We start from the raw sequence: 15,072 nt of genomic DNA on the forward strand, positions 1-15,072 counted from the left end.
TCTCCCTGAATATCAACACTTACTAGTCTCTCACCTTTTAAAACACATTCTGCTTTCTATTTTTCACACCAAAGTGAATAATTCCATGCATCCCCCATTATATTCCATTTGCCTTCTTCTTACCCAATCACTTAACCAGTTTATATTCCTTTGCAGCCTCTTTGCATTCTACCCACAACTATGTATCATCAGCAAACTTAATATATTACACTCGATCCCTTCATCTAAATTGTTATAGATTGTAAATAGCTGAGACCCAATTATAGATCCTGGCAACACTTCACTAGTTTCACCCTGGCATCCCAAAAATGAGTTCTTTATTCCTACTCTCTATTTTCTGTCTGTTAATCAAGGCACAACCCATACTAATATATTATCCCCAATCTCATGAGCTCCAATCTTATACAATAACGTTGTGTGACATCTTATTGAAGGCCTTCTGAAAATCCAAATATATCCATCAGTTCTCCTTTATCAGGATCATTGGACTCCTATGCCATTGAGGTTCTGCTGCTATTGGTCCACCTGGGACTTCTCTGATGACAAAACTCTACATTACTACTGGACAATCTGGGGGCGGCAGGGACAGGTGTCCCTGCTTTCCGGCTGCCAAAGGTAATTTTTTTTAAAGTTATTTCCTGTGCTTCTGAATGTTCCTCTGGTTTCTGGAGATTGCCCTGCTGTGGGTTAAATGCCAAGCATGTTCTCACTTCTGAAGTGGGCTCCACTATTTGCTGCGATTTATGTTTGTGCTGCATTGGCTCCCACACTGAAGTCTACTGTTATGCTAATTCCTATATTGAAGTCTGTTGTTGTCCTCAGTTCTGGGCCAGGCTACAAAGTCTCATTGATCATCGGAGCTATATTTCAATCTTCCAATAGTTCTTGGGCTAGACCCTTCTCCAAGGTCCATGAGCTTCATTCTTCTCCTCTACTAGTTTCCCACGTCAAATTCCAGTTCTCCACTAATAAAGATAAAACATGATGGAAAAACAAAGTTAACATTTTGAGTCTATATGACTTCTTCAGAGCTCTGACGAAGAGTCATATGGACTTGAGACATTAAATCTGATTCTCTCTCTACAGATGCCGCCAAAACTGCTGAGATTTTCTAGCATTTTTTGACTTTGTTTCAGATTTCCAGCATCTGAAGTATTTTGCTTTAATTCAGTTCTCCATTGGTACCTTGGATCAATTTCTGATGATTCATGATCCATACTGTGTTCCTCCAATAGCTCCCCAATTTTTCCCATTCTTCCAATGGACCCTGGATAAATGTCACTCATCTAAAGTCTTCTAAACTGAATTTTTCTCCTCCATTGCCTCATGGATTGGTCTTTGCCAATTTTTGGCTCTGAGCTGAATCTTCATTTTCCTACTGGCTCCTGAATTGGAGCTCCATTGCTGCCCTCCTGCCTGGCATTTTCTTATTAAGGTAGGTTCCCAAAAAATCGGCAGGTTCCTTTTCTCAGGTAAACCTGGAGTCTAAGGATCTCCTTTGCTCGCTGCCAAAGGTTTTTGTAATTTAAGGTGTTATAGTCCAGAAAGCCAGTTGATGAAGACTAGAGCTGAGCCAATCTTTCCACACTTTTATAAGCATTTATTTACAGAGTTACACATTCCTCTCTGCTATCCATTATTCAAAAATCTGTTATAGTAAGAAAAACATACCAGTGCTGCTATAAAATGCAAGTCCACTTGATGCACGGAATTCTTGTATGAAAAACTGAGCAAGTAAAATCTGTTCATCTGTCTTAAGTGGTTCCTTTTCATTCTTCCAGTGGAGCATCAGATCTTTTTCATTGTAAGCATCTGGAAGAAAATAATAAAGCATTAATAGATATGGCCAAGCCATGATTACAAACTGACCATACTGGGGATTACAGGAACGATTCTTCTGTCTATCATGTGCATCACAATACTGCACTGTGCCACTAGTCACATTCACCACTGTACATAGATGAAAGGAATGTAATAGTTAAATTTTCATTTGTGCACAATTTACAAAGTGTTGATGCATTATGAAGAACATTCGTTAGATTTTCATAAACAGATTCAGGATAGATTTTCCATTTTTGTCCTCTCCTTTCATTAAAATGCCAATTGAACTCCTTTGGAACTCAATCAACTAGTTAATCTGATGACAAATTGCTATTCCAGAATGTATTTGCTGCATTAGTTCTTGAACACTGTCATAAGCCACTGTTGTCAATTGACATGCATTTAGGCAAAAACAGCATTTTGCCTTGCACAAAAATATTCTATTAAGTGACTTTTGCAACAAACGGTTTTGGGTAGCATTCCAAAATAAGTCACAATTACATATACATTCCACTTTAAAAAAAAAAATGACACATTGACATCTGAACTGACTAAATTTGAGCATTCACTAATAACTCGAAAACACTATTTTGGGTTACTGATGATTATAAACACAGTTCAGCATTCATACCTAGCATGAACATATAAAAGTATCAGAGTACATTACTAACATGGGGATCAATTAGCGCAACTGTTAAATCCCAAAAGACGTAGCCTTGACTAGACTAATAGGAAGCTGAAACAAAAACAGAATTACCTGGAAAAACTCAGCAGGTCTAGCATCATCAGCAGAGAAGAGCAAAGTTGACGTTTCGAGTCCTCATGACCCTTCAACAGAACATGACCCTTCAGTTCTGTTGAAGGGTCATGAGGACTCAAAACATCAACTTTGCTCTTCTCTGCCGATGATGCCAGACCTGCTGAGTTTTTCCAGGTAATTCTGTTTTTGTTTTGGATTTCCAGCATCCGCAGTTTTTTGTTTTTATATAATAGGAAGCTGAACTGGACATTTAAAGCAATGACAATATTTTTCCAGAAATGTTTGCTTTTTTGTCATCCTCCTGTGGGCATTAGGTCCTTGCTGTTTTTTTTAATTCATTCGTGGGATGTGGGTGTCGCTGGCTAGGCCAGCATTTATTGCCCATCCCTAATTGCCGCAGCAAAACTGGTAATGAGCTGCCTTCTTGAACTGCTGCAGTCCATGTGATGTAGGTACACCCACAGAGCTGTAAGGGAGGGAGTTCCTGGATTTTAACCCAGAGATAGTGAAGGAACAGTGATATATTTCCAAGTCAGGATGGTGTGTGGCTTGGAGGGGAACTTCCAGATGGTGGTGTTCCCATGTATCTGCTGCCCTTGTCCTTCAAGATGGTAGTGGTCGCGAGTTTGGAAGGTGCTGTCTAAGGAGCCTTGGTGAGTTCCTACATTACGCCTTGTAGATGGTACACACTGTTGCCACCGTTTTCGGTGGTGGAGTGAGTGAATGTTTTTGGATGGGGTGCCAATCAAGTGGATTGTTTTGTCCTGGATGGTGTCAAGCTTCTTGAGTGTTGGAGCTGCACTCATCCAGGCAAGTGGAGAGTATTCCATCACATTCCTGACTTGTGCCTTGTAGATGGTGGACAAGCTTTGGGGAGTCAGGAGGTGTGTTACTCACCGCAGGATTCCTAGCCTCTGACCTGCTAACCCTAGCCCTAACCCCCATGATGTTGATATTGGGGGATTCAATGATGGTAATGCCATTGAATGTCAAGGGGAAATAGTTAGATTCTCTCTTGTTGGAAGTGGTCATTACCTGGCACTTGGGTGGCACGAATGTTAGTTGCCACTTGTCAGCCCAACCCTGGATATTGTCCAGGTCTTGCTGTATTTGGACATGGACTACTTCAGTATCTGAGGAGTCACGAATGGTGCTGAACATTGTGCAATCATCAGCAAACATCCCCACTTCTGACCTTATGATGGAAGGTCATTGATGAAGCAGCTGAAGGTGACTGGGCCAGGGACACTACCCTGGAACTGAGATAATTGACCTCCAACAACCACAACCATCTTCCTTTTGTTAGATATGACTCCAACCAGTGGAGAGTTTTCCCTCTGATTCCCATTGATGCCACACTTGGTCAAATGCTGCCTTGATGGCAAGGGCAATCACTCTCAACTCACCTCTGGAGTTCAGCTCTTTTGTCCATATTTGAACCAAGACTGTAATGAGGTCAGGAGCTGAGTGGCCCTAGTGGAACCCAAACTGAGCATCAGTGAGCAGGTTATTTCTAAGAAAGTGCCACTTGATACCACTGTTGATGACTCCTTCCATCACTTTACTGATGATCAAGGGTAGATTGATGAGACGATAATTGACTGGGTTAGATTTGTCCTGCTTATTGTGTACAGGACAACCAGGGCAATTTTCCACATTGCCTGGTAGGTGCCAGTGTTGTAGCTTGTACTGAAACAGCTCAGCTAGGAGGCACAGCAAGTTCTGGAGCACAAGTCTTCAGTACTATTGCCGGAATATTGCCAGGGCCATTGCATTTGCAATATCCAGTGCCTTCAGCCATTTCTTGATATTGTGTGGAGTGAATCAAATTGGCTGAAGACTGGCATCTGCAACTCTGGGGACCTCTGGAGGAGGCCAAGATGGATCATCAACTCGGCACTTCTGGCTGAAGATTGTTGCAAATGCTTCAGCCTTATCTTTTGCACTGATGTGCTGGGCTGCCCCAACATTGAGGATGGGGATATTTGTGGAGCCTCCTCTTCCAGTGAGTTGTTTAATTGTCCACCACCATTCACATCTGGATGTGTTGGACTGCAGAGCTTAGATCTGGTCCGTTGCTTGTGGAATTGCTTATCTCTGTCTGTCACTTGCTGCTTATGCTGTTTGATATGCAAGTAGTCCTGAGGTGTAGCTTCACCAGGTTCACACCTACTTTTTATGTATGCCTGGTGGTGCTCCTGGCATGCCCTCCTGCACTCTTCATTCAATCAGGGTTGATCCCCTAGCTTAATGGCAATGGTAGAGTGAGGGATATGCCAGGCCATGAGGTTACAGATTGTGGTTGAGTACTATTCTGCTGCTGCTGATGACCCACAGTGCCTCGTGAATGCCCAGTCTTGAGATATGTGATCTGTTCAAAACCTGTCCCATTTAGCACAGTGGACTGTGTAGTGGTCACTCTTACCGCTGCTGTAAATGCATCTGTGGCAGGCAGATTGGTGAGGATGAGGTCAAGTATCTTTCCCTTTTGTTGTTCCCTTACTACCTGCCGCAGACCCAGTCCAACAGGTATGTCCTTTTGGACTCAGCCAGCCCGATCAGTAGTAGTGCTACAAAGACACTCTTGGTGATGGACATTGAAGTCTCCCACCCACTCCACATTCTGTGCCCTTGCCACCCTCAGTGCTTCTTCCAAGTGGTGTTCAACATGGAGGAATACTGATTCATCAGCTGAGGGGGGGACAGGTACATGGTAATCAGCAGGAGATTTCCTTGTCCATGTTTAACCTGATGCCACGAGACTTCATGGGGTCTGGAGTCAATGTTGAGGAATCCCAGGGCAACTCCCTCCCAACTATATACTACTGTGCCACCACCTTTGCGGGTGTGGTGATGGTGGTGTCTGGGACATTGTCTGTAAGGTACGATTCCATGAGTATGACTATGTCAGTGTTGCTTGACTAGTCTGTGCAACAGCTCCCCCAATTTTGGCACATGCCCCCAGATGTTAGTAAGGAGGGCTTTGCAGGGTCGACAGGGCTGCGTTTGCCATTGTAATTTCCAGTGCCTAAGTTGATGCCGGTTTGATACAACTGAGTGGCTTGCTAGGCCTGCTAGAGGGCATTTAAGAGTCAACCACATTGTTGTGGGTCTGGAGTCACATGTTGGCCAGACCAAGCAAGGACAGCAGATTTCTTTCACTAAAGAATCTGCCAATGGTGGGATTCAAACCTGGATCTCTGGATTACTGTAATTCCTATTTTCCACTGCGACACTGCCTCCCTTCCACAGTTCTACAGCTGCCACATTTCCTTTGGCAACTTGCCCAGTAACTTATTCTTCATTGTGACGTTTGATAGTAAATGCCAGTGAGCAATTATTCGCCAGTTGAATTGGCTAAGACGTCAGAAGCTTTCAGATCTTATGATATCAAGTCTTATAAGATAAGATGAAAATTTTCATAGCCATGTGGCGCAGGGTGTTTGTATACCAACAAATTGGTCATCCTGTGACATTCTGAACTCAGGTTCGGGGAAGATACAAAAAATATGGGATAATAGGGAAAATCAAAGTAAACACATGCCATTCTTCAACTGAGACACTTAAATTACAGAGCTATATATGGGAAAAAATCCCCACTTACCCTGCTGGATGGGACAGAATATTTAAAAGGGGAAAAAAGTTACAGCTCAGGCAATGATTCAACAAAGAGTCATCTTTTTTGTAAGGCCTCATCACTGTACACAATGAACATTCATGAAGATGTTAATGTAATTCCTTTTTCCATAGAGCGTTTGTGTATGCTTATCTGTTCAATAATTGCACATATCTATGCCACATAATATTCTTGAGTCAGATTCCTTGCTAACCGAACATACAAACAAGGAGCAGGAGTAGGCCATTCAGACCCTCAAGCCTGCTCCAGCATTTAACAAGATCAATGCTAATCTGATAGTAAACTGAAATCTACATCCCACCTACCGTCGATAACCTATCACTCCCCTTGCTTACCAAGAATCTATCCACCTTTGCCTTAAAAATATTCAAAGACTATGCTTCCACCACCTTTTCAGGAAGAGAGTGCCAAAGACTCACGACCCTCTGAGTGAAAACATTTCTCCTCATCTCTATCTTAAATGGGCGACTCCTTATTTTTAAACAGTGACCCCCAGAGAACGGTGTCAATTCCTCTGACTATACAATCACCTACTACCATGACATTGCTTTATGCTCTCCCCACTTGAATGGCTTCCTTCATGGTGCCATGGCCAGTTAGTTCATCCATCCTGCAACCTCCACTCTCATCCAAACAAGCTGAAAAAACCTCAAACCTGTTGGACAATTGCAGAGGCTGCCACTCGTGCGCCCCTGCACTCTCAGTCTCCTTACCTGTCTCACTTGCAGTCTCATTCTCCTGTCCCTGACCGCTGATCAAATCAGAAGACCCTGTCCTAAGAGGTGTGACTGCCTCCTGGCACAAAGAACCCAGGTAACATTCCCCTTCCCTGATGCGTCGCAGTGTCAGTAGTTCAGCCTCCAGCTCATAAACTCTGAGCTGAAGCTGCTCTAACTTCAAACACTTACTGCAGACATGTTTGCCCTGGATGAAATTGGCATCCAGGATTTCCCACATGCTGCAGCTGTGACAATTTTAATAACTCGATTGATTTGAGCAGAGAGACAAAATTCAGTGGGCGGAATTTTCCATGCCTGCTGGCATCAGGCATTTGACGGCGAGAGCGGACAATATGGTGAGAATGCTAAAAATCGGTTTCATTACATCATGAAACCAGTTTGCAATCATCTGCTCTACCCATCAATGGCGGGCTGCGTTTCCTGCTGTCAGATGTCAGGAACCTCATTGTAATACATCTGCATACCATTATAAGCCCACCGGAATCATACCCTCACGCTGGATAATCTCAGCCCATTAGCGTGATTGCACATCAACATATTTCATATCTGTACATAAATGACGTGCACCTGCTGACATGCACTTCACTCGGGACTTTGAGGTTTGTTTGCATACCTTGATTTGGGCAGAACTTGCAGGCAGCACCACATCTCTTATCGGCGGGCTCTAGGGCCAGTCTCCATCTACCAGGGGTGGCTTCTCAATGGCTGCAGGGCTAGGGTTTGCTTGGGGAAGGGGGAGAAGTGGCCTCAGGCAGGGGAAGAGGCTGCAGGGCGAGGGCTGTACTGGAGAAGGGGGTATCCTAGGGTGTGTATTGGGGCACAAGTTGATCTGTGCAAGTGGCCTCAAGATGATGACGCCTGAGGAGGCAATCTCCAGAGGAGATGAGGCCAGATGGAGGTGAGAAGGTGTGTGTGAGACAGTCAGCGGTGATGTCCCTTGAGCTGGCAGTGAGTGAGATGCCAGTGAATACGTGATGGGCTTGAGAGTGTGAGTTTAGAGTGAAGACTTGGTTGCCTGGCAGCACAGATGAGATCATTCATCCTCTATCTGCATTGGATGACCAACCTCTTCTGTGCAGCATTAGCACTGACCACCACTGCCATCACCTACCAAGCTGGAGTGGTAATGTTGTTGCCCCTCCTGCGGCCAGAGCGGGGGTAGAGAACATTACGGTGGGCCTCTATAGCTCCAAAAAGCACTCGAGGAATGCATCATTAAAGTGGGAGGCTGCAGGGGCCTTTTGGGGCCATGTCTTATTTGCAGCAGTCCTGGGCTGGAAGCACTGAGAGGTGTGTGCACAGCTGCACTATAAATGTTGCACCCAGCATGATGGAGCGGCGAGGTGACGGTGTGGCGGGCGACTCTGAGCCCGCCCACCATCGAAACAGCATGTTTCCCAGTAATGCATGATTCGTGAGGCAGGATTGGGATGACATGGCATGAAAAGCCGCCATTGTGGCCGGCAGGTAAAATGTCCTTTTTCCTGTCCGCTACTGCACTTAGTGCAAATCTGGGATGATTCCACCCAGTCTATTATAAAGAAGTACTAATAAATCTTTTTATTGGTTGGGAAACATGAATAATTTTATCATGATGATAAAATATCATATACAACAATGTGTTTTGATGTGATTTATGTTATTATAGTTAGTGTTAGTAAAATAATTAAAAGAATTACAAAATATGCCATGCCCTTTGACTTTTCTAGTATTTGACTGTGCCATACTGAACTTTAGCTGACTTTAATTCTCATCATTGTGTTAATGAAAATAATAGTATAGGCAATAATGGAAACAAAGAAAATCGCTGCCTCTGATAGTTATATCATTTTGGATAAAGCTATATAAAAGCTTCATATTTCATGACTGGCTAAGTGCATTTAAGATTAAACAAATATAACCAGTGAAATTCAGCAAACTAAATAACAGATACTTACAGCTTTCAAGTTCAAGTGAGCAGTTCTGTGTATCAAGGGGAAAGCTGCTAAAATCCATTGAACACATGGCAGTGACTGTTATCCTACAAGAAACATTCATAATAAATTATAAATGATGCTTTAATTTCAGCCACATAAACACCAAAACACTTTGACCAATAGATTTAACATCATTATGGGAATAGTAACATGGTGGGAATGTCCCTGGACTAGTAATCCAGATGCCTGGACTAACGTTGCAGCGATGTGTTCAAATCCCACTATGGCAGCTGGAGGAATTTAAATTTAATTAATGAACCTGGAATAAAATGTTAGTCACAGTAGTGATTATCATGAAATTATTGGATAATCGTAAAAACCTATTTGGTTCACCAATGCCCATAAAGAATGCAAATCTGCCATCCTACTCGGTCTGGCCTACATGCGACTATAGACCTAATGTCAGTGGTTCTTAACTACTACCTGAATGGCCTAACAAGCCACTCAGTTATATCAAACCACTACAGAAATGTTGAACTAGGATAAAACCTGACCACAATTGGTAGTCTCAATCCAGCACATTCCCACTGCCAGCATGTCAGGGGACCAACGTTGGTTCAAAGAAGATTGCAGGAGAACATGCCAGAAGCAACATCAAGCATACCTAAAAATGAGATACCAGCCTGGTGAAGCTACAACACAGCACTACGTGCATGCTAGACAGTGGAAGCACCATTCTACAGACAGAGCTAAGCGATCCCACAACCAATCAATCAGTTCAAAGCTCTGCAGTCCTGCCACATCCCAACATGAATGATGGTGGAAAACTAAACACTAACCAAAGGAGGCTCCACAAACATCCCCATCCTCAATGATGGGGAGCTCAGCACATCAACAAAAGACAAAGTTGAAGCATTTGCAGCCATCTTCAACCAGAAGTGCTGAGTGGCAGCAGATGCATGGGAACACCATCACTTGCAAGCTCCCCTCCAAGTCTCATATCATCCTGACTTGGAACCATATCACCATTTTTCACTGTAGTTAAATCAAAATCCTGAAACTCCCTCCACTACAGCACTGGGGGTATACCTACACCGCATGGACAGCAGCGACTCAATAAGGTAGCTCATCATCACCTTCTGAAGGAGATGGTCAACAAATGCTGTCCTTCTCAGCGACACTCACATCCCATGAAAGAATTTTAAAAAGTGATGTTTAGTATACTTGATGATAAGATTAGAGATACAGCAGCACTGAAAAATTATCCTCTGTTGTTGTCCATGTAGCCAACTATGAAAGAGGATCTATATCACAGAATTTGTACTCATTTTCATATTTACAATGTATTTAAATTGTCAGACAATAGAGATCTAGACTGTTAGGAGCACTGGCTTCAAGTTACTCAAGTAAAAAACATGAAAGTACATAATTTCAAATGACACAGATTGATTTTGGAATCATTGCAATTTCTAACTCATGATTGATAAGTTTTTAATACGATTTAAAATAGTTCATGTTCAATGTTCATGCTACCCAATCACAGCAACACTGTCTAAGAATTCCTTGAACCATAACCATATTAGAGCATCAGCAAGCCTAATGCAAAGCTAGGTTACCACCCAGGATCCTGATGGCGGTGAAGGTTTCCTTACAATGCCAAAGAAATAAGTTGAGACCGCTGCACAAAAGGTCCTAGTGCACCTTAAAGTAGGTGTGAGTTCCAATAAGAGGCCTGTGTCATGTTTGAAAACTGCATAAAAAATGGAGGAAGACCAGCACCCTAACCCTAACCTTCACCTTCCACCTGCTCATTTCCTCTAATTTTGGAACCAGGTATGAAGGACCTGAGTGAAAGCACTCTCTCCGTGCAGCTGGCCGTCTGATTTGCTTCAGGGAGTCATTCAGCTCCATTGGAGAACATCCTGCAATGCGGCTCCCAGCTTCAATATGTTACCTACATGTTATTAATGTGCCATTAAGAACAATTAGTTCACTTTCCTTTGCCACCAAAATTTCCCCTTTTGTGAAGGCAATTTTGCAATCCTCAGTCAAGAGTACTGCAGTAAAGCTCTCTGAGAAAACTCCTTTTGCTTGTAACCTACTCAAATGAGAGATTGGGGCTTATTTTACAAAATTTGACAGAGCACACATGCTGAACTATGCACATACACGTGCTTTACCTTTGGGTCATTTTTTTTTCTTAAATCAAAAATAGGGACTTTTGTATTTTCCAAAATTTGATCACCAACTAATGTTGCAAACAATGCAACTCTCAAATTCAACTCATCCTGATATTAGGTAAACTCACTTCATGGACTGATTTGTAGCATTGCAATGTAAATGGTAATTAAAGTACAAATGAAAGCAATTTATACAATTATTACGTTTACTTTGCTGTTGAAAGATAGGAGCAATAATAAGAATCATAGAATACCATTTTAATGAGGTGGCAATTTGGACTGTGAGAATGGTTGATACATTGCCTAGCCATAAAGTGGTTTGAGAAGGCACAGTGTATACAATAAAAATTAGATTTTATGTTTTTATTGACACCAAGGGATTATCCACTTACAAGGGATTTGGCAAGGAAAGCCCAACTAAATATTAATATGGAAAAACTATACTCAGCAATACAAACACATTTTCAATTAGCAATGTTTCACCTTAGACTGTACAGGATGTTGCCATCTGGATATACCCTTAGCATGATATTCTCCATGGTTGTGTCATGTATGAAAGATCTTTTGGAGTGAACAAAAAATACATCTGGAACCCAAATTTTCTTGACTAGTCTTCCATCAAATGTCATACTTCTGTTGTTGGAACTTGAGAAAGCGAGTCTGCTATCTTTCCAGTAATGTCTTAGATATAAAGTCATTGTAAAGTCCTAAGAATATGAACAAAACATAATCATTTGGGTTGTGAGTCAAAAGAAGGATGATTGTAAAAATACAGAATGTATTTTTGGTGATTTTTCACATCTCAGGACATTGTTTTCAGTCCCCACTCCAACCTCGTTCTCTAACTAGCTGTTCCATTCCTCCCCACCGGCAACAGTCTGGGAATAACCATCCTGATTACAACACTGCTGTCATATTTGACCCCGAGATGAGCTTCCATCCATATATTCACGCCATCGCTAAGATGGCCTGTCTTCACCACTATAACATCGCCCAACTTCACCCATGTCAGTTGATTTGCTGATTTGCTGCTGAAACCCTCACTCATGCCTTTATACCTCTAGACTTGACTATTCTAATGCGTTCCTGGCTGACCTCCCATATTCTACCCTCCTTAAGCTTGAGGTCATCCAAAACTCTGCTGCCCTTGTCTTAATTCAGACCAAATCCCATTCGTCCATCACCCCAATGCTCACTGATCCACATTGGTATCTTTGTTTTAAAAATCGCATCCTTATTTACAAATCCCCCCCATGACCTCAATTCTGCAATCTCTTCCATGCCCGCAACCTTCCAAGATATCTGCGTTCATCTAAATCTGGCTTCTTCAGCATCCTCAATTTTATTAATTTCACCATTGGTGGTTGTGCATTCACTTACCTAGGACCTTTGATCTGGAATTCCTTCCTGATAACTCTCTACCTCAATTTCCTCCTTGAAGGCACTTCTTAAAACCTACCATCTTAATCAAGCATTTGGTTATCTAAACTAATACCTCCTTATTTGGCTGTGTCATATTTTCTTTTAAATGCTCCTATGAACTTCCTAGTCATGGCAGTTTTTATCACATTAAAGGTGCTATACAGATATATGTTGTTGTTGCCATGTGCAAACAGAACAAACTGAAGGGAGGATAGAGAGCTAGAATTATCTAAACATCTTTTCATAGTGCTAAAAAGTGAGGGCCTTCCTTTGCCAACTAATCAGATTCAAATAAAATGATAATGAAGACAGTAATATACATTGTGCTGTACCATATAATTATGTAGTGAAGTTTTACTGTAGATAAATTCCTATCCACGAATAATTAAAGCTCAGACTTACCATATCAACTTCTGAAATACTGTCAATGCTTTCAATCTGGACATCTATACCAACAGATACTGCTGCTCCTTAAAAAGTAAGCAAGAAACAAGGAACTTTAATTTGACCTTTCTAATGTTTTAATTTCTCATAGTTCCAAAGGCAGTTGTTCTACAGTACCTCATGCATTTTTAATAACATTAATAAAAAGCAAAAATTTATGCAGATGCTGGAAATCTGAATAAAAATAGAAATGGTGGCAAGACGCAGTGGGTCAGTCGATACATGTATGGAGAGAAGTGGAAATTGGAAGAAAAATTTTACATTCAGAGCAAGAGCAGGGAGTGGCGCCACGATTGTCATCAATGTAATGAAAGGGGTGGTGAAGAATGGGAGTGACAACTAGAACATAGAATGTTTCCAATATTCCATGAAAAGGCAAGCATAGCTTAGACTAATATGGGTTGCCACAGCAACATCTTTTATTTGGAGGAAGTGAGTGGAGTCAAAGGTGAAGATGCTCAATATCGGAACACGCTCAGCCAGGTGGAGGAGGGTGATGGTGGATGCAGGGGACTGGTTTAGCCTCCATTCAAGGAAGAAGTGCAGGCCAACCTAGTTGGGGATGTGGAAGAATTGACCGCTCATGGTGAAAAGGAGACATTTAGGGCCAGGAATTTGGAAAATGTTAAAGTGACGGAGGACAGAGGACGTTGGAAAATTCATGGATATAGGTCAGAAAAAAGAGATGTTTAGCTGGCTGAAATGATCTTCACGGCAGATGAAGGTAAGGAAACATTTAAAATATAAAAGAAAGAAATAACATGAATGCTGAGGCAGTGGTAAACAAAACAAATCTGAAGTTGAAACAGGAAAGTTAGTAAAGTGGGGTGGTATCCACTGATCTAAGGACACCTTCTGCTCCACGAAAATGATGATCTGACAGAGTACTCAGCTTAGTTACAGCATCACAGGGGCCTGCACCTCCAAGTGCTGGGTCACAAGAAGGCATCACTTTGGAAAGCGTGTTTGCTCAGTACCTAGAGGTACCAGGCAGAGTATGAAAGGGAGTGACATCATTTTGAAACCAATTGCCTTAAAAGGATGAGTCTTCCTGCCACTGCCAGGCTTTTGGGTACTCCTTCAATATGCCCAGTTATCTGCAGAGGAAGATCCTACCTTTACATTTCTCTCAATCTAATCTCCCAGTTTGCCTAATCCAGCTCTTAAAGTTTTGTGTAAGTTGAAGCTCTTGGTTTCTAAAGCCCCGAACTGCAGCATTCATAAGAGAAATTTCCTCTGGCTATCTGTTCTTAGACAGTTATGGAGCTACCATAGTGCTATGCATATTTTCCAAACTTTGCTTCACCACTGCATTAATACCAGGCCCACATCTGCTAACAGTGTACAACAGCCCTTGCATGATGCTGTGAAAATTCTAAAAGGACTGAAAGAAGCACTTTTACTGATCAAAGAGTTCCCTTTAATCAGTAGTCTTGTGAATTTTGTGTTTATCGAGTCTGCAGAAGAGGAATTTTGCCATGTACCAGCTAGCACTTCGACCAGCTAGGTTCTTCAACTGCCACCTCAACATGCTCCTCACTCCTAATGGTTTGTGCACCATCCAATGTTTTATCCTGACTTTCATTCTCCAAGTACCCAAGGACATCTTGGAGCTGGGGCCTCTGTGAGATGGGCTGACGATACTTATTGTTGTGATACATTGTGCAGCACTGGGGCCTCCTAATTCATCTTGGTAGACATAAAGAAAAATATGTTATAAAAATTGCAAAAGTAAAATGCTTTTCATGCAGGTAACATGCCTAGACAATGTGTGCCATGCTGCTGATCTGCAAAGTATGCAGGCAGTCAGTGAATGACTTGTGGTGGTAACAATTAAAACATTTAAAGGAGAAAACTAGCCATGACATCACCCAAATTTACCTAGCTTTCCTTCATGTACTTCATCAATACACTCAACTTTCACTACCCGTAGGCCATGATCTCCTTGACAGTTGATTGCCATAGGATTAGGAAATCCCCTTTGAAACATTGCTCTTGAAACGATTATGCGCCAACTTCTCTTGCAAAATGCAGATGGTAGAATTTGAAAAAGTGCAAATCCCATCCCAGTAGCCAGCCTTCATCCCACCTTGTGTGAATGCAGAAAAATGCAGCATTTTGGTTGTTCTGTGTTCATTGGGAGAATCACGTA

At 42.1% G+C, this 15,072-nt stretch overlaps 1 protein-coding gene across 1 annotated transcript in view; it reads right to left on the reverse strand.

Moving 5' to 3' along the window:
- LOC121290383 (gamma-aminobutyric acid receptor subunit rho-3-like) overlaps positions 1 to 15,072 on the reverse strand; it is a 28,262-nt gene that overhangs the window by 5,156 nt on the left and 8,034 nt on the right. The window contains exons 2-5 of the mRNA XM_041210787.1: positions 12,879 to 12,946; positions 11,538 to 11,761; positions 8,896 to 8,978; positions 1,672 to 1,812 (exon numbers count right to left, since the gene is read on the reverse strand). Coding sequence (XP_041066721.1) covers positions 1,672 to 1,812; positions 8,896 to 8,978; positions 11,538 to 11,761; positions 12,879 to 12,946 — 516 coding nt within the window. The remainder of the gene's footprint in view (positions 1 to 1,671; positions 1,813 to 8,895; positions 8,979 to 11,537; positions 11,762 to 12,878; positions 12,947 to 15,072) is intronic.

This window comes from Carcharodon carcharias, chromosome 18 (genome assembly GCF_017639515.1).
Source record: "Carcharodon carcharias isolate sCarCar2 chromosome 18, sCarCar2.pri, whole genome shotgun sequence".
Lineage (NCBI taxonomy): Eukaryota > Metazoa > Chordata > Chondrichthyes > Lamniformes > Lamnidae > Carcharodon > Carcharodon carcharias.